This window comes from Loxodonta africana, chromosome 3 (genome assembly GCF_030014295.1).
Source record: "Loxodonta africana isolate mLoxAfr1 chromosome 3, mLoxAfr1.hap2, whole genome shotgun sequence".
In the NCBI taxonomy this organism is placed as follows: Eukaryota; Metazoa; Chordata; class Mammalia; order Proboscidea; family Elephantidae; genus Loxodonta; species Loxodonta africana.
Genome location: NC_087344.1, coordinates 22,852,105 through 22,877,979, shown reverse-complemented (window position 1 = coordinate 22,877,979; position 25,875 = coordinate 22,852,105). Strand labels below are relative to the sequence as shown.

The 25,875-nt window shown below is 42.1% G+C and overlaps 1 protein-coding gene across 1 annotated transcript in view; it reads left to right on the top strand.

Moving 5' to 3' along the window:
* The first annotated feature begins 327 nt into the window (after nucleotides 1–327).
* Nucleotides 328–25,875, top strand: part of LOC100677366 (zinc finger protein 14-like) — a 31,156-nt gene continuing 5,608 nt past the window's right edge. Inside the window, exons 1-2 of the mRNA XM_064280605.1 lie at nucleotides 328–1,350; nucleotides 2,701–2,949. Coding sequence (XP_064136675.1) covers nucleotides 2,947–2,949 — 3 coding nt within the window. The 5' untranslated portion in view covers nucleotides 328–1,350; nucleotides 2,701–2,946. The remainder of the gene's footprint in view (nucleotides 1,351–2,700; nucleotides 2,950–25,875) is intronic.

Below are 25,875 nucleotides of genomic sequence, written 5' to 3'. Positions count from 1 at the left end.
ACACAATAAAGCACTCTTGCTGCTTACCTCACCCCTGTCTCAGTATTGGCTTTACGGCAGGGGGCCTGAATCCTTGTTTTGCGGTAACGACTGCCTACAAGAAGAGTACAAAATTTATTTTCACCAAATTCGTTGTGGAAGCAGAAGAGGGTCTGTTAGTAAAATAGAAAACATGCAGATACAGATATTTGGTACTTTTCCGCCTACTCTCCAAGCTCTCAGTCCTTCCCCCGCCTCAGCCTCTTCTCCGCTGGGCTCTCTCCACCTGACATTGGTTTTCTCTACCACTCCCCGCCTCAGCGGGGCTCTCTTCCTTTAGTCTGCATTCTCTCCGCCACAAATCGGCTAGACTCGGTTCTTCCCGGCACTCTCCGGCTTTTCTCGGTAATCTCCACCGGATCTCAGGTCCCTTCGCCTCCTTCCGGCCCTCTCCGCCACTTCTCGGCTTGGCATGGGTTGGCTTTCTCCCCGAGCCTCGTCTTTCTCCGCCATTCCTGGCTGTGATCGGCAATCTCCGCCTGATCTCGGCTCCCTTTGCCTCTCCTAACTCTCCTCAGCTCTCTCCGCCTGGCCTCGGCTCTCTCCGCCACTCTTCGGCTGGTCTCGTCAATTTCAGCCTAGTCTCGGCTCCCTAGGCCACTTCCCGTTCTGTTCAACCCGCCTCTCTTCGACTGGCTTCGTCTTTCTCGGTTTCTAGCTGCCTCAGTTGAGCTCTCCCCGCCTCTCTCAACGACTCCTTTGCCGGCTTGCCTCCGCTTCCTTAAAAATTACAGCCTTAGGAAACCCCACGGGGCCGTTGTACTCTGTCCTATAGTGTCGCTGTGAATCGGGATTGACTACATGGCAATGGTTTTTCTGGCTTAAGGCTTTTTTTGTGTGTGGAGGAAATAAAAACAAGAGGCAGACCCCAAGTCCAAGGGAAAGTGAACGTCCCAGCCACTGGGCGGAGCCCTCTGCGTCCCCACGCGGAATCCGGCCCTTCCTGCGCCGTTTGGCGCAGAGCTCAGAAGGGGAACTGCGCGTGCGCGGCCCGTAGCCTTATTTCGTAGAGGTCCTGCTGGTGTGTGAGGTTCCTTTTCATCGCCGTGGGCTTCTGGCCTGGCCCGGGACCAGGTGCAGCACGCCGGACACCGAGGCTTGTTGGGGTTCTAAGGAAGTGGCTCCGCTCCCGCCCAGTCCTGGCCTTTCCGGCCTCCCTGGATGGTCCAGAGCCGCGGGAGCCCTACTAGCCGGACTTCGCCTGGAGCCTCCTCTTTCCCGCGGCTTCAGACTCGGCCGCCGGCGCAGCGAAGCGCCTGCTCTGACAGCCCCGGCTCAGTACTCCTGCACGGCCGAGGTCGGGACGGCCAGGTAGGTGGGATCGCCCCGAAGCTGGGAGATTGTGAGAAATACAAAGTCACAAGCCTCAGTGAAACCCAGGGTAGGGAGTCCGACGGTATACGTGCTGCCCCCACCTCCTCCAGTCTGCCCCGCACCATGCTTCATTGCATTTCTGTGCCTCAGCAAGCAAGGACATTTGTCAAGTTTTTCGTGGTTATAAAAAAAGTTAAGATTGCTGTGAAACATGCCCCCCTCCTCCCCCGGCAGTTTAATTGTTAAGGAGCCCCGGTGCTAAGCGCTGGCCGCTTATCTGCCAGCCACTGGGCGGAGAAAGATGTGGCAGCCGGCTTCCGGAAAGATTTATGGCTTTGGAAAGCTTATGGGGCAGCTCTACCCTGTATTATACGGTCGCTTTATTAGTTGAGATTGACTGATGGCAGCGGGTTTGATTTTTGTTACATTGTTACAGTCGTGTTTGAGAAATCTTTGCTAACTCCAAAGTCATTAACATAGTCTATTTTTGTAATGTTTAGAATTGTGATTCACTGGAGTTGCTATTATGGAATTAGTCTTGTTATTTTCTTTCCCTATTAATAACCACTTGACCCAGATCGATTTACTTTCAAGAGTCCACTTTCCTCACTGCAGTTTCTCAAAGGTGATTTGGTTTCTATGAGTTATCCCTACCTAGGGTTGGCATTTAATCTTTGAAATGCCTGCATACCTGTCTACATTGCCATGATATCAATCCCGTGTAGAGTGAAAGCCATATATTTTACTTTTGGTAACAAGATCTTACATAATCAGGCTTCTGTGTAGCTCTCTACGGGGGGAGTGGGGCGGGAGGGAGATCTTATAAGGAAGAAAGAAATGTTTATTGCAAAATTGACAGGAAAAGTGGTGATCACATCTTATAAAAAAAAAAAAAAAGTTTAACTGCCAATAATGAAAAATTAAGGAATCATGATGGATTCATTGACCAAACTGGAAAAATACATTCTCACTGAAAATTCACCCTTGTTGATATCAAATATAAATGTTCATATGAATTTAGAGGGAGCACAGATACCCAGGTGAAACCACAGTCTGAACCGTGGGCCTCTGATACCCAGGGGGAAATCAGGTTCAAGTTTTCATGCCTGTCCAGGCGTGGATGCTTTTCATGCTCTGGGATGAGGAAATTGCTCTATTTGTGATTTCCTTGCCCTAACGTTGAAAACTGTAGAGCTGCATGAAGAACGTAAATACCCTCAAGGTGGAGCAATACCTTAAGCCTGGGAGAAAGCCCTGCCCAGGGAAAGAGTTGGAGCCAAGAGCCTGTTACCTCTACTTACTCAACACTGTCTCCCCTACCGTACCTCCCATTTTCTTCCATTTCAGGTCCCAGGTGTGGCTCTGGAAGAACTGGTCCAATCTAGGCAGCTGGGGGTCTATGTTGGACATCTTACACATCTGTAAACTGCAAGTAAGGATTTCAAGTGCTGATTGGCTTTGTAGACGAAACACTATTCATCTGCCTCTGGACTGCATAGTGGCCTAGCTGTCACTCCCATCCCTCTTGCCTTAATTGGCTTTTTGGGCTCAAAGAGGACTTTCACTTAGACTCGCAGAGGCTGGAGCCAGGAAATGGTGAGTACTACTGAGAACTGGGTTATTCTTAGCATAAAGGGGTGAGGCTAAATATGATATCATGGGGAACCAACTGTGTGCTCCGTGTTCCATGTATTTCTGTGATGTAAAAGGTGGCAGAAGAGGCCAAGGTGTAAATTCTAAAAAGCGCTGTTGTCACAGGGCACTGTCTCCACACACCTATGGTTTTTTAGCCTTGAATGCCTGAATCACCTTCCTTCTGTGACTTCCAAGTTGGCACCTTGGGGCTTTACCCTCCCACCCTGGGTCTTGGTGCACTGTCTGTGTTGAATGATGGAATCTCCTGAGCAGAGTCTGAAGATGGAGCAGCTGTGGCTGAGGAGACTGAGCCCCAGGCCCTCCAGAGCCATCCTTGTCCCATCATTGCAAACTGTTCTTGGCTTCCCCCAGGAACTGCAGGCTTTTCTGTACAGTTCTGATACTGTAGCTCCAACTTTCACACAGTGTAAGGGAGTAAAGGATGAGAGAGAGAGTTATTCAGGGGAGGACCCTGACTCTTTGTGGGTCCTGTGTGAGGCTTGGCATGCTCATGACCTCACCAAAGGAATGAGCAGGAGAGTGAGTCCAGCTAGATCATGTGTAGGGTCTCCAAATCCATCATTTTTCCCCCCGCAGTGGGTGGTGGTTTTGGTTGAGGCTTTCAGGTGTGTGAGAAGCATGGTACCCAATCCTGGCCCCTGTCTTCCCAACCTGATTCTGCCTAGAGCTGGTACTAAACTCCTAAATTATTTCACTGCTCCTCACAGTCTTAGATTAGAATCTAAGAGTGGTTTTTTTTTTTTGATAAAGAAGCTCAGGGTGGGGGATGGTTGTATTTAACTTCTCAGGGTTACAGTTTCCACTGGAGGCAAATTATGGATTCAGGTTGTTATGTTTCTACTAAGAATTTTTCCGTTTAATAGATCTAAAACATTCTCACACAGATACATGCCTATTTACTGATGTGAAAGTTACTCTAAAGCTTACCTAAATCTTGAGAAGAATCCTTAAAATTTGTATCACGTTTACCATGTCACATAGGAACTCCTAATGTTTTAAATCTTCCAACCATTTTAGAAACATGCTGACTGAGATAAAGCGGGAGTCCAGATTGATGTCTCTGGTCACTATTTAAAAAGAGATCTCAGACTTACATTTTTATGATTTGTTCAAATACATTAGACCGTTTAATAACAGTTAGGTCCTAGGTGATTACATCTTAAATGGTTTTGTACATTTGAATGGGATTTCCTTAGAAACACATTAAGTATCACATTTGATTTATATCACGTTTAAAAGTAAATGCATATTACTGTATTTTCCAATAGATAATGCCTTCAGAGTTCGAATCTCGTTATGAACTTAAAAAGGATACTTTATCAGAGTTGTTCAAACTCTTGGCTCCTCTAGACTGTTTTGTTTTTCCAGCAGCTATTGTTAGATAGCTGGCTTTATTGTAAAATATCTTAAGCACCTTGCCAATATTTCTGTATGTAACGTAAGCAATTAGAACTAGAAATTTTTATTTCTCCTATTTTGTTCCACATAAGATTGTATGGAATTTATATTTGCTTTTTACAGTTCACAGATTGTTCTGGAGATTTGTTCATAACAATACATAGACAGCTTAAACGTAAAGTTTTATAAAATTCCATAATACTGCATTTAATGGATCTTAGATTTTACCAATTTTTGTTGTTATTATTGGTGGTGGTTGTTTTTTTAGCCTCACCATCGTGGATGGACACTTCGATGGTCTCTAGTATTTTGTTTTACAAACCTTACTGTATTTTATAAGTTTAAATTTTTAAGATTTAGGCATAAAAAATTGCAGACTCAAAGCTCTTGTGATCTAATACAAGTTAAATCAAAATGAAGGGATTGTCACATTACTAGGTAAAATTAATATATGAAGATCACATTTCTTTCCAGGTTTTAAATAATGCTTTAAGTTTTCTATTATAAAATACATTATAAACAAAGAATGCATAAAACTTTTCATGTAATGTTTTAATAACACTAATATGAACACCTGATTATAAATAGCACTTGGGGTGTTCTTAGAGCCTCCCAGTGTGTCTTGGCCTGATCTCATTAACCTGAAGGTAACTATTGTTAGGTGTCATCTAGTCGATCTGACTCGTAGCGACCCTGTGAACAACAGAACGAAACACTGCCCGATCCTGCGCCATCCTCACAGTCCTTCCTATGTTTTAGCCCATTGTTGCAGCTACTGTGTCAGTCCATTCCTTTGAGGGTCTTCGTCTTTTTCACTGACCCTCTATCTCGATAAGGATTATATCCTTCTCCAGGAACTGGTCCATCTTGATAACTTGTCCATACTACATGAGATGAAGTCTCACCATTCTCTGTTCAGAGGTGCGCTCTGACTGTACTTCTTCCAAAATGGACTTGTTCGTTTTTCTGGCAGCCGAGTCTTTGCCAACACCATAATTCAAAGTCATTTTGCTTATTCTGTCTTCTTTATTCATTGTCTAGCTTTCACATGCTTATGAGGCTTTTGAGAATATGGCTTGGGTCAGGCACACCTTAGTCTACAAAGTAACATCTTTACTTTTCAACACTTTAAAGAGGGCTTTTGCGGCAGAATTGCTCAATGCAATATGTCGTTTGATTTCTTAACTGCTCCTTTCGTGGGCATGAATCGTGGATCCAAGTAAAATGAAATTGTTGGTAACGTCATTGTTTTCTCATGATGTTGCTTATTGGTACAGTTGTGAGGATGTTTGTTTTTATGTTGAGGTGTAATCCATACTGAAGGCTGTATTCACTGACCTTCATCAGTAAGTGTTTCAAGTCCTCTTGACTTTCAGCAAGCAAGGTTGTGTTATCTACATAATGCAGGTTGTTAATGTTCACCAGTCCTGATGCCACATTCTTCACATAGTCCATCTTCTTGACTTAACTTGCTCAGCATACAGATTGAATAAGTATGGTGAAAGGATACAACCCTGACACACACCTTTCCTGATTTTAAACCATGCAGTATCCCATTGTTCTTTTCGAACGACTGCCTCTTATTCTGTGTACAGGTTCCTCCTGAGCACAATGAGCTATTCTGAAATTCCCATTCTCTGTAGTATTTTCCGTAATTTGTTCTGATCTACACAGTCAAATGCGTTTGCATAGTTAATAAAACACAAGTGAACAGGTTTCTCATATTCTCTGCTTTTAACCAAGATCCATCTGACTTCAGCAATGATATCCCTTGTTCCATGTTCCCTTTTGAATCCGGCTTGAATTTCTGGCAGTTCCCTGTCAGTGTTTTGCTGGAACCGTTTTTGAATTATCTTTGGCAAAATTTTACTTGTGTATGATATTAATGACATTATTCGATAATTTTTGCATTTTGTTGGATTACCTTTCTTTAGAATGGACGCAAATACAGATCTCTTCTGGTCAGTTGGCCAGGTAGCTGTCTTCCAAATTTCTTGGCATAGATGAGTGAGCACCTCCAGCACTGTATCTGTTGATACATTTCAATTGGTATTCCATCAATTCTTGGAGCCATATTTTTGACAATGCCTTCAGTGCACCTTGGACATCTTCCTTCAGTACCATCCGGTTCTTGATCATATGCTACCTCCTGAAATGGTTGAATGCCGCCCAGTACTTTTTGGCATAGTGTCTCCATGTATTCTTCCATCTTCTTTTGATGCTTCCTGCTTTATTCAATATTTTCCCCATAGTATCCATCAAAATTGTAACTCGAGGCTTAAATTATTTCTTCACTTCTTTCAGCTTGAGAAATACTGAGTGTTTTGTTCCCCTTTGGTTTTCTAACTCCAGGTCTTTGCACATTTCATTATAGTACTTTGCTTTGTCTTCTTAAGCCACCTTTTGAAATCTTCTGTTCAGCTCTTTTACTTCATTGTTTCTTCCATTCAGTTTAGCTACTCTACTTCAATAGCAAGTTTCAGAATCTCTTCTGTCATTCATTTTGGTCTATTCATTCCTGCCTTTTCAGTGACCCTTTGCTTTCTTCGTGTATGATGTCCTTTATGTCATTTCACAACTTGTCTGGTATTTGGTCATTAGTGTTCAACGTGTCAAATGCGTTCTTGACATGGTCTTCAAATTCAGGTGGGATATAGTCATGGCCGTATTTTGGTACTTGTGGACTTCTTTTAATTTTCTTCAGTTTCAACTTGAATTTGCATATGAGCAGTTGATGGTCTATTCTGCAGTTGGTCTCTGGCCTTGTTCTGACTGATGATATTAAGCCTTTCCATCGTCTCTTTTCTACAGATGTAGCCAGATTTGATTCCTGTGTATTCCACCTGGCAATGTCCACGTGTATGGTCACCGTTTATGTTGTTGAAAAATGTGTTTGCAGTGAAGAAGTTATTGGTCTTGCAAAATTCTCTCATGTGATCTCCAGCATCGTTTCTATCACCAAGGCAGTATTTTCCGACTTCCGATCCTTCTTTGTTTCCAGCTTTCACATTTCAAATCACCAGTAATTATCAACACGTCCTGATTGCATGTTCGACCAATTTCAGACTGCAGAAGTTGGTAAAAATCTTAAATTTCTTCATCTTTGGCCTTAATGGGTGATGTTCAGATTTGAACGATAGTCATATTAACTGTTCTTCCCTGTAGGCTTATGGATATTGTCCCATCTGTTGTACCTTGGGATAGATCATGAAATGATGTTTTTGACGATGAATGCAATGCCATTCCTCTTTGGTCATTCCCAGCATAGTAGACCCATATGATTATCCGATTCAACATGGCCAATATCAGTCTGTTTCAGCCTAGGATATTGATGTTTATGTGTTCCATTTTATTTTTGACGATTTCTAATCTTCTTGGATTCATACTTCATAGACTCCACGTTCCAATTTGTTTTAGTAGTGTGTTATTTAATTTCCATGTATTTATTCTTTTTTCCTTATTTATCCTGTTGTTGAATATCAGCTTCATATTGTTGTGATCAGAGAAGATGCTTTGTGCGATTTCAGTCTTTTTAAATTTGTTGAGACTTGTCTTGTGTCCTAACGTATGGTCTGTTCTGGAAAAGATCTATGTGCGTTGGAGAAGGATGTGTATTGTTCTAATATGTCCATTAGATCCACTTGGCTGATGGTTTTATTTAAGGTCTCAGTGTCCTTAGTGATATTCTTTTTAGGTATTTTAAGTGTCTATAATTGAACATGGTGTGTTGAAGTTCCCTACAGTTATTATGGAGTTGTCTATTTCTCCTTTCATATTACTCAGAATTTGTTTCGTATATTTTGGTGCGTTGCTATTAGGTACCTATGTTGTTATGTTTTCTTGCTGAATTGACGCTTTCATTGTGTAATGTCCATCTTTATCTCTTTTAATACATTTTGATTTAAAGTCTCTTTTATTTGAGATCAGTATGGGCTGCAAAATACCATGGCCAATTTGTGCCGCTTAAAAACTTGGGCTAGAGCTTCCTCAGATTAGCTCCTTTTCTGTGTTCCCTTTTTGGGGTATTACCCATCCCCATCCCAACATGGCTGCAGTGAACGAGTATTCCTGTTGTTAGCTGGTAGGATCTCCTGGCTTCTTTGGCAATCTCCATCCTCTTCTCCCCTACTTTTGGACTCACCCTGACTCTCCAGTTCCTCAGCTTCTGTTCGGAGTTCTGAGATCTCAGGCTGTGCTTAGTTTGATTTATTGTTTAGTGAGTTAATTGCTGGGGGAGTAAATGGGAGCATCCACTCACTTCACCATCTTGGTCTGCCTCCTGTGTTTTCCATTCGAGTTTAATTTTTCAACTGCTTTGAACTAGTGTATATAAATATGTAAAATAAACCTTACATTGATATTTTCCAACCTGAAAAACATGCTTAAATTTCTGAGTTCTAGAATCATCTGTGTGTTCTTTTGGGGTTGTGTATGTATGTTATTTATTTACGCTATAAAATTGAACAGGCTGTGGTTTTTTCCCTTTAAAATGCTTAATCCTTTTTTTTTTTTGAAGGGAATGTACTGGTTAAAATCTCTAGGATAAGGTTTGTTAGAAATGGAATACTGGATATCCTTGTTTTTCACCTGCTTTTCTGGAACACAGTTGAACTTTTCACTGTCTACATCGATGCGCCCATTGTCATGGATTGAATTGTGTCCCCAAAATTATGTGTTATAAATCCTAACCTCTATGCCTGTGGTTATAAGCTCATTGGGAATGCGTTTTCTTTGTTATAGTGATAAGGCAGGATTAGTTTAGGGTATGTCTTGAGTCAGTCTCTTTTTGGGAAATAAGAGATTACTGTAAAAAAGCAATTGAGCAAGCAGAGATGGGGAAAGAGACAGCCAAGCCACATGAAGATTGCCCAGGAGCAGAAGCTCAGAAGAGAGAAGGACCTTCCTCCAGAGCTGACTGAGAGGGAAAGCCTTCCTGAAGAGCCAGCACTCCAAATTTGGATACCAGGCCTCCTAAACTGTGAGAAAATAAATTTCTGTTTGTTAAAGCCACCCATTTATGGTGTTTCTTTTATAGCAGCCCTAGGTATACTGTAATAATTTAACAATTCTATTTTTTGACAGTATTTGGGAAATTTCCATTTGGGACTATTGTGAAGAGTGCTTTTATGGTCTCACCTCTTAAATTTAGGTTGTTTGATCTATTTTGAATTAATTTTTGTATATGGTGTGATGTGTAGGGGTCTAACTTAATACCTTCGCATGTGGAAATCCAGTTGTGCTTACACTGTCTGTTGTACAGACTCTTCTTTCCCTTTACAAACAATTCTTTAAAGTACGTTTCTTGTTTTCTATATCTTAGTTGTGGTATCCTCATTTCAGCCTCAGCAAACCCCAAGTAACATCTTCATTCTTTCCCATAAAGTGTGCTCCCTTCAGGCTTCACATCTATGGTAATGGCACTCCACGTTTTCACTTTGAATGGCAAAAATCTTGGATTCATGCTTGCCACCTCTCTCAACACCAACCTTTAGTACATAAGGAAGTTCTTTTGACTCTACCTTAAAAGTATCTAGGGACCGTCCCTTGCACACTCACTTTTATTGCCACCACTCTAGTCTCAACATTTCTTTGTTTTATTGTACTTTAGATGAAGGTTTATAGAACTAGTTTCTCATTAAACAGTTGGTACACATATTGTTTTATGACATTGGTTAACAACTCCACGGCATGTCAACACTTTCCATTCTGTACCTCAGGTTCTCTTTTACCAGCTTTCCTGTTCCCTCCTGCCTTCTAGCCCTTGCCGGTGGGCTGGTGTGCCCCTTTAGTCTTGTTTTGTTTTATAGGCCTGTCTAATCTTTGGCTGAAGGGTGAACCTCGGGAATGACTTCATTACTGAGTTAAAAGGGGGCCTGGGGGCCATACTCTCAGGGCCTCTCCAGTCTCTGTCAGACCAGTAAATCTGATCTTTTTTTTTGTGAGTTAGAATTTTGTTCTATGTTTTCCTCCAGATCTGTCTGGGACTGTCTGTTTTGATCCCTGTCAGAGCAGTTGGTGGTGGTAGCCAGGCACCATCTAGTTGTACTGGACTCAGTCTGGTGGAGGCCGTGGTAGATGTGGTCTGTTAGTTCTTCGGACTAATCTTTCCCTTGCATCTTTAGTTTTCTTCATTCTCCCTTGCTCCCGAAGGGGTGAGTCCAGTGTTGCATCTTAGATGGCTACTCAGGCTTTTAAGACCCCCAGTCTCAATGGTTCTTGTGATTATGGCCATAACCTTCTCACAAATCTGCCAGCTTCTGCATTTGCCCCTACACAAGATCTTTTAAGAGTTGTCACATCAGTTTCCTCTTCTACTCCAAACCAAACCCACTGCTGTCGAGTCGATTTCAACTCATAGTGACCCTATAGGACAGACTAGAACTGCCCCATAGAGTTTCCAAGGAGCACCTGGCAGATCTGAACTGCCAACCTCTTAGTTAGCAGCTGTAGCACTTAACCACTACGCCACCAGGGCTTCCCTCTTCTATTCAAAAGCCTGAAATTGCTGTGTGTTTCACTCAAAAGCCAGAGGCTTTACAATGGCCAACAGGTGTCATAGAACATATGTCCACCTACCCTAATCACCTTTCCAACTTTCTCTAATATTGCCCTCCCATGTCTCACAATGCTCCTGTCACCATCAAACTGGCATTTGGCACACTTTGGCTAAGGCACATTCTAACTGTTTGGCATGCTTCCTCTTCCTAGAATAAACTGTTGTCAGATATTTCCTTGGATAACTCCTTCACATCCCTAAACAGAAAAACCAGTTGCTGTCGTGTCAATTCCAATTTATGGTGACCTCATATGTGTTCAGAGTAGAAGGCTCTGTGGGGTTTTCAATGGCCATTACCTTTTGAAAGTAGATCGCCAGGCCTGTTTTCTGAGGCACTTCTAGGTGATGTAATCTGTCAACCTTTCAGTTAGTAGCCTTGTTCTTACTAGTTTATGCCAATCAGAGACTCACTTCACAACTCTAGGTAAATGGCAATTCTGTGTTTATCTTCTTGAGGAACTGCCAAATTGTTTTCAACAGCGCATGTATCATTCTACATTACTGCTAGCAATGGATGAGGGTTCTAATTTCTCCACACCTTTTTTTTTTTTTTGGTTTTAACAAAGAGAAATTTATTTCTTCACAGTAAAGCAGGCCAAAAGTCCAAATTCAAGGTGTCAGCTCCGGGGGAACGCTTTCTGTCTGTCGGCCTCCTCATCAATGTTCCCTGGAACTAGGAGCTTCTTCACACATGGATCTCAAGTCCAAAGCACATGGTCTGCTCCCGGCACTGCTTTTTGGTGGTATGAGGTGCCCAACTCTCTGCTTGCGTCCCATTCATCTCTTGAGAGAGAAAAGGTGATGTAGGCCACACCCCAGGAAAACTCCCTTTACATCGGATCAGGGAGGTGACCTGAGTAAGGGTGTTACAATCCCACCCTAATCCTCTTAACATAAAATTACAATCACAAAATGGAGGACAACCACACAATGCTGGAAATTGTGGCTCAGCCAAATTGATATACACATTTTTGGGGGGACATAATTCAATCTATGACATTCCACCCTTTGGCCCTCAAAAAATCACATCCTTGCAACATGCAAAACATATTCAGCCTATCATATCTTAGCAAAAGTCTTAAATTAACTCCAGGTCCAAAATCCAAAAATTCCTCTTCATCTGTGACATCTAGAATACAAGTTATCTGCTTCCGGTGGTACAGTGGCAGAACAGGCACAAGCTAGACATTTCCATTACAAATGGGAGACACTGGAAGGAAAGAAAGCATAATAGGCACCAGACAAGTCAACAGAACATATTACAGTAGCCCTCAAAACTTTGAAAATACTCCTCTCTTCTCTGAGACAATTTACATAATGGCCCTGCACTCCAGATTCTAGGTATTGTCCACATTCTCTGGATTGTGAGTGGAGGCCTCTCGGCTCTGAGCTTCAGCTCTGCCTTCCAGGCCCACTGGGACAGCAACTCTGCTCCCTCGGCTTTAGGCGCACCATTCTAGTCAATCTGAGTGGAGACTCCATCCTTAGAAACACTAGAGGCCATGGGTCCACCCTTTGAAACCTCTCAGGTCCCATACCTTTTGAGACTGAGGCAGCCTGGCTTCTTGTGTTCTTTGTCTCATCTTCTGCTTCCTGGTTCCTTAGCCTCTGAGCCCCTCGGGCTATACACCCGCATCTGCCAGGCACTCAGCTCTCTTGCTGTGTGGGTCAGCAATCCTAGCTCTACTGATAAGTGCCCAGAGGCACCCCAATCTGCCGGGAAGCCTCCTGCGCACAGGTACTCAGCTCTCTTGCTCCATGGGTCAGCTCCAGTGACGTCTTGTACTGGTCTCCTGGCTCTGCTGCTGTTGGTTCTCTGGTGCTGCCACTTCTCTGTCGCTACAGGTTCTTTGCTGCGTTTGTTGGTCCTCTACTGCTGTCGCAACTCTATTCATTCATAGTTTCAAAACTGCTTCCACATTTTAGGTACCTGGTAGAGCAGCACCCCACTCTGTCAGTACCAAATTCTTAGTTATCTAGTGCTGCTGTAAGAGAAATACCACAAGTGGATAGTTTTAACAAGGAAAAATTTATTTCTTCGCAGTAAAGCAGGCTAAAAGTCCAAATTCAAGGTGTCGGCTCCGGGGGAAGGCTTTCTCTCTGTCAGCCTCCTCATCAATGTTCCCTGGAACTAGGAGCTTCTTCACACAGGGATCTCAGGTCCAAAGGACGTGCTCTGCTCCCGGCACTGTTGTTTTGGTGGTATGAGGTCCCCAACCCTCTGCTTGCTTCCCTTTCATCTCAGAGAGAAAAGGTGGTACACGCCACACCCCAGGGAAACTCCCTTTACATTGGATGAGGGAGGTGACCTGAGTAAGGGTGTTATTGCTTTCTTGATAGTATGAGTTCACCCTCCCCACATTCTTGATAACACTTGTCATTTTCAGTTTTTTTTAAAAAATAATACCATCCTAGGGGCTGTGAAGTGGAATGCCATTTTGCGGATTTGACTTACATTTCCCTAATGACTAATGATGTTGAGGATCTTTTTATGTGCTTTTTGGCAGTTATCTTCCTTGGGAAAATGTCCATTTAAGTTTTTAAATGGGTTCATCTTTTTGTTGTTAAGTTGTAGGAGCTGCTTATATGTCTTAGATATTAAGTCCTCTTCAGATCTTTGATTTATACGTATTTTCTTCTATTCTGGAGGTTGCCTTTTCACCACTTGATAATGTTCTTCAATGTGTAAAATTTTTAATTTTGATCAAGTGCGGTATACCCATTTTTTAATTTGGTAGCTTGTCCTTTTGTTGTTGTAGCTAATAACCACTGTTTTAGTTCTTATATTTAGATAATTGATTCCTTTTGATGTAATTTTTGCATATGGTGGATGCCCTGAGTGGCACAAACAGTCGTGGATTAGTTGTCATAGCTAGTCCACTGCTAAGTTCAAGGTCATGGAGATTTATCCATGTTTTCTTCTGTGAGTTTTATGCTTTTAAGTTCTTATAGTTAGATCGTTGATCCATTGTGGTGTAATTTTTGTACATGGTAGATTCCCTGGGTGGCGCTTAGCTACTAATTGAAAAGTTGCTGGTTTGCATCCACCCAGGAGTACCTCAGAAGAAGGGCCTGGTGATCTACTCACAAACGATCACAGCCCCTGAAAACCCTATGGAGTGTAGTTACCCTTTACACACATCGGGATTGCCATGAGTTAGAATTGACTCAACTGCAACCGGTTTGATTTTTAGCTTTTTTTGTGTGCGTGTGTTTTTTGTATATGGTGAGAGGTAAGGTTGAACTTCATTCTTTTGCATGTGGAAATCTAGTTGTCCCAGCACCTTTGTTGAAGAGACGATTCTTTAGCTGTTGACTGATCTTGGCATTCGTAATGGAAAATCAGTTGAGCGTACATTTGGTCTATTGGCTGTCAATTCTGTTGCATTTTATATGTACATCCTTATACCAGTGTAACACAGTTTTGGTAAGTGGAGCTTTGTAGTAATTTTTGATGGCAGGAAATGTCCATCATCCCAAATAGTAGTTCTTTCTTTCATTGTTTTGGCTCTTTGGGCCCTTTGGAATTCCATATGAATTTGAGAATCCTCTACTCCATTTCTGCCTAAAAAGCATTGGAGTTTTGACGGTGATTATATTCCTGTTTATATAGCACGTTGGGTAATACTGACATCTTAACAGTATTAAGTCTTCCAATCCATGAAGATGGATTGTCTGTGAATTTGTTTGGGTCTGTATTAATTTTTTTCAGCAACGTTTTATACTTTTCACGTAAAAGTCTTTCACTTTTTTGGTTGTTTTTATTCCTTGGGTATTCTTTCTTTTAAATGAAATTGTTTTCAGAATTTTATTTTCAGATTGTTGCTTAATCATTTTTAAAAACACAACTGATTTCTTTTTTGTGTTTTTGTTTTGTTTTTAATCATATTAAATACATATGTAACAAGACATTTACCATTTTTACATTTCTGTATATACATTAAATACATGTTCAGTGACATCGTGTTCATCATGTTGTTCAAACATTGTCATTAACCAGTCCTGAATTTTCGCTTCACCCTTAACAGAAACTCAGTGTCTCCTAATCGTTTTTTCTTTATTTCCCACTCCCTACTACCTGCCCAAAGTAACCAGTAATAAACTCTGATATCTATACACTTGACTTTCCTAGATATTTCGTTTAAGTGGGATCATACAATATCTGTCCTTTTGTGACTGATTTATTTTTCTTAACACGTTTTCAAGGTTCATCCATGATTGTAGCATGTATCGGTACTTCGTTTCTCTTTATGGCTTAGTAGTATTCCATTGTATTTACGTACATATGTACTACGTTTTCTTTATTCATTCATCTGTTGTTGGACAATTACCCTGTTTACACCTTTTGGCTCTTGTGGATAGAGCCACAGTGAATATCTTTGTACAAGTATCTCTTTGTGTTTCTGCTTTTAGTTCTATTGGGTATATGCCCAGGAGTGAAATTGCGGGATCATGTAGAAATTCTATGTTTTAACTCTTTCAGGAACCACTACATTGCTTTCCACAGCCACTGTACCATTTTACAACCCCACCAGCAATGGAAGAAGGTTCCAGTTTTCCCCCATCTTTGCCAATACCTGTTTTTTCCTTGGTAACCATCTTAATGGGTGGGAAGCGATACCCCATTGTGGTTTTGATTTGCATTTTCCAAATTACTAATGATGTTGAACATCTTTTCATGTCCTTGTTGGCCATTTGAATTTCTTTTTTGGTGAAATGTGTATTCAAGTGCTGGATACTAAACCATTAGTATATGGCTTCCAGTTTTTTGTTTGTCTCTTCACTTTCTTGTTATAGTGCTTTGATGAATGAATGGAACTGATTTTTACATGTTAATATTGTATTCTACAACTTTGCTGAAATCCATTATTAGGTCTAATAGCTTTCTTTTGTATTTTTTGGGACTTTCATTCTGTATGATTGCGTCATCTTAAAATAGTTTTGGGTGCCATTTCTTTTTCATGCATGATTTCTCTGGCTGCAACTAGCATTGGTGAAGAGAGGCATGTCTGTCTTGATCTTAGGGGAAAGCTTTCATTCTTTCACCAGTGAATATGAGATTAGCTATGGATTTCATGAATCCCTATTGTCATGTTAAAAAATTTCCATTTGTTTCCTAGTATCTTGAGTGTTTTTATCATTAAAGGGTGTTGGATTTTATGAAATACTTCTTTTTTATCACTTGAGATATTATGTGTTTTCCTTCGTGTTACTGGTGGGGTGTATTACATTGATTTTCTAATATTTAAGCATCCTTGCGTTCTGGGATATTGATATTAGGTTTCCTAGTATTTTGGTAAGGATTTTTTTGCCTATATTCCTGGGTTACATTGCTTTGTCATTTTCTTTTCTGGCCACATCTGTATCTGCCTTTTGTATCAGAGTAATGTTTGTCTGATAGAATGAGTTAGAAAGTGTTCCTTCATCTATTTTTGGAGGAGTTTGAAAAGAGTTGCTGTGAATTCTTTAAATGTTTGGTAGAGCTGTGCAGTGAAGTCATCAGGTTCTGGAGGTTTCATTCTTTTTTTTTAAATTGTGCTTTAAGTGAAAGTTTACAGTTCAAGTCAGTTTCTCATACAAAAATTTATACACACATTATTATGTGACCCTAGTTGTTCTCCCTATAATGCAACAGCACACCCCGCCTTTCCACCCCAGTTTTCCAGTGTCATTCAGCCAGCTCCTGTTCGCGTCTGCCTTCTCATCTTGCCTCCGGACAGGAGCTGCGTATTTAGTCTCATGTATCTACTTGAGTTAAGAAGCACAGTCTTAACGAGAATCATTTTATGGCTTATAGTCCAGTCTAATCTTTGAAAGAGTTGGCTTCAGGAATGGTTTTAGTTTTGGGCTAACAGAGAGTCCTGGGGTCATGTCTTCTGGGGTCCCTCCAGTCTCAGTCAGACGATTAAATCTGGTCATTGAGTTCTGCATCCTTACTTTTCTCCTGCTCCATCAGGAACTCTCCATTGTGTTCCCCACTGGGGTGGTCATTGGTGGTAGCCAGGCACCATCTAGTTCTGGCCTCAGGCTGATGGAGGCTCTGGTTTATGTGGCCCTTTCTGTCTCTTGGGCTAATATGAATGGAAGGAATACATAGTCACTGTACCAGAAAGAATTGGTCAGTGTTCAACCATTTCAGGAGATAGCATATGATGTAGACTGATGGTACTGAAGGAAGAAGTCCAAGCTGCACTGAAGGCACTGGCAAAAAACAAGGTTCCAGGAGTTGACACATTACCAATTGAGAAGTTTCAACAAATGAATGCAGGAGCATTGGAAGTACTCACTCATCTATGCCAAGAAATTTGGAAGCTAGCTACCTGGAAAACGGACTGGAAGAGATCCATGTTTATGTCTGTTCCAAAGAGAGATGATCCAGTCGAATGCGGAAATTATTGAACAATACCATTATATCACATGCAAGTTCAGTTTTGCTGAAGATAATTTAAAAGTGGCTGCAGCAGTGCATCGACAAAGAGCTGCCAGAATTTCAAGCCAGATTCAGAAGAGGATGTGGAACAAGGGATACCACTGCTGATGTCAGATGGATCCTGGCTGAAAGCAGAGAACACCAGAAAGATGTTTACCTGTGTTTTATTGACTATGCAAAGGCATTTGACTGTGTAGATCATAATAAATCATGGATTACATTTAGAAGAATGAGAATTGCAGAACACCTAATTGTGCTCATAAGGAACCTGTACATAGATCATGAGACGGTCATTCGAATAGAACAGGGGATACTGCATGGTTTAAAGTCAGGAAAGGTCTGTGTCAGCGTTGTATCCTTTCACCATACGTATTCAGTCTGTATGCTGACCACATAATCCGAGAAGCTGGACTATATGATGAAGAACGCTGCATCAGGATTGGAGGAATACTCATTAACAACCTGCATTATGCAGATGACACAATCTTGCTTGCCTGAAAGTGAAGAGGAGTTGAAGCACTTACTGATGAAGATTAAAGACCACAGCCTTCAGTGTGCATTACACCTCAACATAAAGAAAACAAAAATCCTCACAGTTGGACCAGTAAGCCACATCATGATAAGCAGCGAAAACATGGAAGTTGTCCAGGATTTCATTTTACTTGGATCCACAAGCAATTCCCATGGAAGCGGCAGTCAAGAAATCAAACGATGCAAAGTGTTGAAAAGAAAATATGTCAAATATGTCACCTTGAAGACTACGGTGTGCCTGATGCAAGCCATTGTATTTTCAGAAGACTTATATGCGTGCAAAAGCTGGGTGATAAATAAGACCAAAGGAGAATTGGTGCCTTTGAACTGTGTGGGTGAAGAGTCCTGAATATACCATGGACTGCCAGAAAAATGAACAAATCTGTCTTGGATGAAGTACAACCAGAATGCTTTTTAGAAGCAAGGATTGCAAGACTAAGTCTCACGTACTTTGGGCATGTTATCAGGACAGATCAGTCCCTGGAGAAAGTACATCATGCTTTGTAAAGTATATGGTCAGCAACAAAAAAGAGGAAGATTCTCAACGAGATGGATTTTCACAGTGGCTGCAACAATGGGCTCAAGCATAACAACAATTGTGAGGATGGCGTAGCACCTGGCAGTGTTTCGTTCTGTTGTACATGGGATCACTATAAGTCAGTATACATTGGATGCATGCCATATCTCCAAGGAAAGTCCGTTTCAACCGATTAGCTTCTCATGAGATATCTCACCGTGGAGGAGATTACATTATATCAGATATCATGGAGGTGATTACATCATTACATAACTGCCAAACCACTGAGCATCATGGCCCCAGCAGGTTGACACACAACCTTAACCATCACAGTCTACCCCTCGTTAACTTGGCACCTCTACGCATCTCATTAAAACACACATAATCTCTAAATAATAGAAATTATTAAATCATACTTGAACTTAATGTGATACAACTAATGCCTGGTACAACCGAAAATGCACTAGCCCTGTTTACATCTTATATTTTATAAGTGAAGAAAACTGAAATATTTGGTGAACACATGCAAAAAAGGAATACTCATAACAATACAGTCCTTGTTTATGCAACTGCTCACGTGATTGTAGCTGGTATTTAGAACTGCCTTCTTCCACCAGACATTCGGTATTCCTTTACCCTCAGCAAGCACCTCAGCTGGTTGTCATTCTTTGCCTGGTTAGATGACCCAAACCTTCATTCCTGAAGGTTTTGGGTCATTAGTAGTCATTTTGGAAAAGTGTTGCTGTAGTTTTTCATTGACTTTAATCACAGGGCATAGTAGTACTAAGAAGGGCCCGATGGGATCGCTTGTATTCCAGACATACTCTTTTTTACCTATATTTAGTAATACCAATCCAATTTCCTCTAGGTAATTAGGATCAAACACATCAGCCATTATGGTAACTTCCTTCTTTGCCTATTGATCCAGAGACATAAGGAGCTCAGTTTGGCCTGGTGGCATTTTTCAGTTTCCAGTTCAGTGGAATCAGTGATTTGTCACCAGGTGTGGGAACATTCCCCCTTTTGACTAAGACCTCTAATCTCGCAGAGCATAGGGTTGCGGGGACAGGAAGCAGAAATTTTGTGAATGAGTGAAGAGGGGTAATAGTGGTGTCACACCCATTTCCACTCCTTGATTCCTGCACCCATGAATCCTGGCCGTGGGAGAAACAGCACCATACACTGGACACTAATTTAGAGCATATACAGCCTCCTGGAGAACATTGCCCCAATCCTGCAAGGTATTGCCACCTAGCTGGCTCCATAATTGTGTCTTTCAAAGGCCATTCTATTGTTCTGTCAAGCTAGCTGCTTCAGGATTATGGGGAACTACACTGTAAGACCAGTTGAATTGCATGAACATGGGCCCATTGCTCCACTTCATTTGCTATGAAGTGAGTCTCTTGATCCGAGGCAATGCTGTGGGATACCATGATAAGGCATTCTGTAAGTCCATGGATGGTAGTTTTGGCAGAAGCATTGCGTGTAGGGAACGCAAAACCACATCCAGAGTAAGTGTCTAATCCACTAAGAACAAAATGGAAGTGGTTTCCAAGATGGAAGCGATCTAATGTAATCAACTTGCCATCAGGTTGCTGGCTAATCACCTCAAGGGATAGTGCCATACTGGGGACTCAGTGTTGGTCTCTGCTACTGGCAGATTGAATATTCAGAAGTGGGTGAAGTTGAGTCAGCCTTGGTGAGTAGAAGTCCATGTTGCTGAGCCCATGCATAAGCTTCATCCTTGCCGCCATGGCCACATTGTTCATTAGCCCTTTGAGCAGTGATGGGAGTGGCTGGGGGAAGAGCATGACTGGTTTCCGTAGAATGCATTATCCTGTCTACTTGATTATTAAAATCATCCTCTGCTGAGGTCACCTTTTGGTGAGCATTCGTATGGAAGGCAAATATCTTCACTTCTTTGGTCCAGAGAGGTGTATACATATACCTCTTCCGCATACCTCGTCTCCAGTTTTACAACCATGTTCCTTCCAAGTCCCTGACCATCCAGTGAAACCATTGGCTGCAGCCCATGAATTGGTATACATTTACACATCTGGCCACTTTTACTTCCAAGCAAAGTGAACACCCAGGTGCACTGCTTGAAGTTCTGCCTATTGGGAGGATTTCCCTTCACCACTGTCCTTAAGGGCGGTCCCAGAAAGAGGCTGAAGTGTTTCCACTGTCCAGTTTCAAGTGGTGCCTCTACATCATGCAGAACCATCTGTAAAATGAGTTTTCTCTTCCTCAGTCACGATCATAAGCAACTCATGAAGCCATAGGTGCAGACTGGGAGAGGGCAGATAGTGTGACAGGAGTGGAGACCATGGGCATTCAGGCTACTTCCTCATGAAACTTGTGCTTTTAGGTCCTGCTCAGGCCTGATCTCGTATGTACCACTTCCATTTAATGATGGAGTGCTGTGGTGCCTGTCCAACTTTATTGCTTTGTGGGTCAGACAACACCCAGTTTATGACAGGCAGATCAGGCCGCATGGTATCTTGGTGGCCCATGGTTAAGTGTTCAGTCTCTACTAAGGCCCAGTAACAAGTCAAAAGCTGTTTTCAGAAGGAGAATATTTATCTGTAGTAGATGACAGGGCTTTGCTCCAGAATCTAAAGGGTCTGTGCTATGATTCACCAATAGGGGCCTGCAAAAGACTCTAAACGGCAGCTCTATCTGCCACTGACACGTCAAGCACCATTGGATCAGCTGGATCATATGGCTCTAGGAGCAGAGCAGCTTGCACGGCATCCTGAATCTGTTACAGAGCCTTCTCTTGTTCTGGCCCCAGTCAAAACTAGCAACTTTTCGAGTCACTTGATAAGCAGGCTGGTGTAGTACAGCCACATGAGGAATGTGTTTCCTCCAAATTCAAAGAGGCCCAGTAGGTGTTGCACCTCCTTTTTAGTTTTGGGAGCGGCCAGATGAAATAACTTATCCTTCACTTTAGAAGGAATATCTTGACATGCCGTACACCACTGGACCCCTAGAAATTTCACTGAGGTGGAAGGTGCCTGAGTTTTTGTGAGATTAATTTCCCACCCTGTAGCATGCATATGTTTTACTAATAAGTCCAGAGTTATTGATACTTCTTCCATACTAGGTCCAGTCAGCATGTCGTCAATGTAATGGACCAGTGTGATGTCTTGTGAAATGGAAAGGTGATCGAGGTCCCAGCAGAGTTAATTATGACATAGTCCTGGAGAATAGATATATCCATAAGGTAGGATGCTGAAGGTGTATTGTGAGCTGAAGGCAAACTGCTTCTGGTGGTCCTTCAAAACAGGTGTGGAGAAAAAGGCATTAGCCAGATCAGCAGCTGCATACCAGGTACCAGATATGTATTAATTTGCTCAAGCAATGAAACTATGTCTCTAACAGCAGCTGCAGTTGGAGTCACCACCTGGTTAAGTTTTCAATAATCTGCTGTCATTCTCTAGGATCCATCTGTTTTTTGCACAGGCCAGATAGTCAAGCTGAATGGGCATATGGTAGGAATCACCACCCCCTGCATCCTTCAGGTCCTTGATGGTTGCGGTAGTCTCTGCATCCATCCAGGAATGCAGTATTGCTTGTGGTTTACTATTTTTCGAGGTAGGGACAGTTCTCGTGGCTTCCACTTGGCTTTCTCGGCCATAGTAGCCCTTACACCACATGTCAGGGATCCAGTATAGGGGATTCTGCTAGTTGCCGAGTATATCTATTCCAATTATGCATTCTGGAATTGGGGAAATCACTACAGGATAGGCTTGGGTACCCACTGGACCTACTATGAGATGGACATGAGCTAAGGCTCCATTAATAACCTGAACTCCATATGCACCCACTCTGACTGGTGTGCAACAGTGATGTTTTGGGTTTCCTGGAATTAATGTCAGTTCAGATCCAGTATCTGGAAATCCCTAAAAAGTGTGATTAATTCTTTTTCCCCAGTGAGCAGTCTTTCTCGTAAAAGGCCATAGATCTTTAGGGAAGGCTGGGAGAAAGATTAACAGTATAAGTTTTTGGCAGTGTATTGGAGTCCTTCAAGGGGACCTGGCCTCCCCTTCGTTCAAGGGGCTGTGGATCTTCAAACTTGTTCAACTCTGGGAATTGATTGAAGGGCCGTGGCTCTATTCTGGCAATTCACGTTTGCTTGTGTTCGTCATTGTCATGGATTAAATTATGTCCCCCCAAAAATGTGCATATCAACTTGGTTAGGGCATGATTCCTAGTGTTCTGTGGTTGTCCTTCATTTTGTGATTGTAATTTTATGTTGAGAAGATTAGGGTGGGATTGTAACACCACCCTTACTCAGGTCACCACCTCGATCCAAGGTAAAGGGAGTTTCCCTAGGGTGTGGCCTGGATCACCTTTTATCTCTCAAGAGATGAAAGGAAAGCAAGCAGAGTTGGGGACCTCATACCACCAAGAAAGGAACACCGGGAGTAGAGTGCGTCTTTTAGACCCAGGGTTCCTGCGCAGAAAAGCTCCTGGTCCAGGGGAAGATTGATGAGAAAGACCTTCCCCGAGAGCCAACAGAGACAGAAAGCCTTCCTCTGGAGCTGACGCCCTGAATTTAGACTTCTAGCCTACCACACTGTGAGAAGATAAATTTCTCTTTGTTAAGGCCATCCATTTGTGGTACTTCTGTTATGGAAGCACTAGATGACTGTCTTGGAAATACCACAAGTGGATGACCTTAACAAAGAGAAATTTATCTTCTCACGGTCTAGTAGGCTAGAAGTCCAAATTCAGGGTGTCGGCTCCAGGGGAAGGCTTTCTGTCAGCTCTGGAGGAAGGTCCTTGTCATCAGTCTTCTCTTGGTCTGGGAGCATCTCAGCACAACAACCTCAGGTCCAAAGGATGTGCTCTGCTCCCAGCACTGCTTTCTTGGTGGTATGAGGTCCTCATGTCTCTCTGCTCTCTCATATTTCAAAAGAGATTTGCTTAAGACACTATCTAACCTCGTAAATCTCATCAATATAACTGCCACTAATCCATCTCATATCAGTGATTGGATTTATCACACATAGGAAAACGAAATCAGATGACAAAACAGTAGACAATCATACCATACTGGGAATTGTCACCTAGCCAAGTTGACACAGTTTTTGGGGACACAATTCAGTCCATGACACTGCTGTTCACTTGACCTAGAATTATTCAGCTTGTACAGATGAAGAAAATATTTAGTAGGTTTCCTATCTGTTTCACTCCTAGGGATACCATGACTAAGTTGCCAAAGCCGTAAGTCCATACAGGTCACACTATTCTGATTACTGCTTTGACTCCACTCTCCATTATGGTAACCTTGCCCACCTTGCCTTTGTTGACTGAGTGCTGCCAGTTGACCCCTACCGCCATGGGTTCAAGTCAGCCCCATTGTAGTTAGGTGTCTTAATTCAGTTAGGGCAATTCCCATTGTCAAATCTGACTTACATAAAGTGGTGATCACAGCAGTCTTCAAGGATGCTGGAGTTTCCTTCACAAATTTGTTCCTCACTGTTGTGGTAAAAGGTATGTCTTCTGGGTACTCCATGTGTGGGTCTGTGGGTCTAACATGATAAATCCATTCTAACATCCCAATTTCTTTAAGTCTTTGGATACTTTGTTCTATAGTATACCGAGGCAGGTCTGGTACTTCAGCTTGATTTGGTGTAGGCCACTGTGTAATCCGTGCTTCAGCAATTCAACCAAATAAACTATCAGATCCTTCTCTGACCCCTCGAGCTGAAACATTGAATGAAGAATCTGTACTTCGTGGGCCCATATCAATAAACTCAGACTCATCCATCTTTATGTGCCTTGCAACATTATCCCACAGCCTTAATAGCTATTCTCATACATATTCCCCAGGTTTCTGTATACATTAGTAAAGTCAAGCAGTTCTTTTGGAGTATAGCCTACTTCTTCATAGGTCACACTTTGTACTTGACCTTTTGGGGCCCACTGGGACTTGTCTATAGGTCTAGAAGCAAAAATGAGTGGTGGGGATGTGTTTTGAGAACACTTCAGCAAAGTCTTGTAAAGCATGTGCTTCAGGCAATGTCCCAGATAATGACTCAGATACCTTCAGAGTCAGTATTTCAGAAAAAGGCTCTTTACACACAGTTGGGTTAATCTCATCAGATGGGGGTGGAGGGGTTAATGGTTTTGTTGACAAGAGATTCAGACGAATTCAGTGGCTCAGTGTCCATGTCCCCAGCTTCTTCTGGGTTATCTGCCCATATGTCCATATCCCAAGTTTCAGAATCTCATTTCTTCCCAATCAGTGCTGTTATTGTAACTTCAGACACCATTTGCAGTTGGGAATTAAATTCTAATTGTAATTCAGCCACTCTTAGGATAGGATCCTGGGTATGGTTTTTGGCAATATCAGTTCTGTTACAAGAAATAAGGCTTTCTTTCAGGTGGCAAGTGGCAACTTTGAGGTCATTTATGTGGGACTTGAGCTTTGACTCTGAAGCCCTGAGCTCATCTCTTTTCTCACCACTTTGTCTAGTGAAATTAGGACCAACCAATCAGCTTCCTTCTACTTCTCATTCTGACAAAATTGTAGAAAAGTATCAAATGAGCATCCAGAGCATATCCTCTCACCAGTACCTGATATATTGCTGATATTTTGTGTATTTCTGTTGGCACCTTACAGTATGAATTAATGGTACACTATTTACTGCTGGAAGCAAAGTCATCAACATCTTTAATGAAACTTGAGAACCAATTTACCATTTTGTTTCTCTACAACTACTCTCAGTACCAAATACCTTAGGCTGGGTTCTCTAGAGAAGCAAAACCAGTGAAGCATATAAATATGGTAGAGGGGATTTATATCAAGGAAATGGCTCACACGAAAAAGTCCAAAGTCCATGGACCAGTGTCAGGCTGGAGGCTACTTCTTACTCCCATAGTTGTAGGGGCTGACAAACCCAAGATCTGCATTCAGACAGTGGGCTGCTGGCTTATGGGCTGCAGAGGCTGAGGAATCCAAGGTCGCAGGTAACACAGCAGGATGCTGGCCCAAGTCCCAAGAAGTAGAATTCAGATGATGAGCTGAGTGCAGGATCAGAGCAAAGGCCAGCAAGCTTTGCCAGAATGTCAGTATATATTGAATGCAGGCCATACACCCAAGGAAACTTCCTTTGAATTGATTGGCTGCTCATAGCAGATCGCATCATGGAGATGATCACATTACACCAGATGTCTTCATGGAGGTGATTAAATCATTACATAACTGCCAAGCTACATCATGATTGCCAAACCACTGAGAATCATGGCCCAGCCAAGTTGACACAGCCTTAATCATCACAGTCTGCCTTTTAATTTTTTCTTGGAAGATGAACAATAGTATAGATAGTGATGTACTGGGTAAAAACGGTAAATTGACCTTTAGATTGATGTTTTATGGTTATGTGGCTAGAAATAGACTGTGTTTCTTGTAGCTGTATGTGT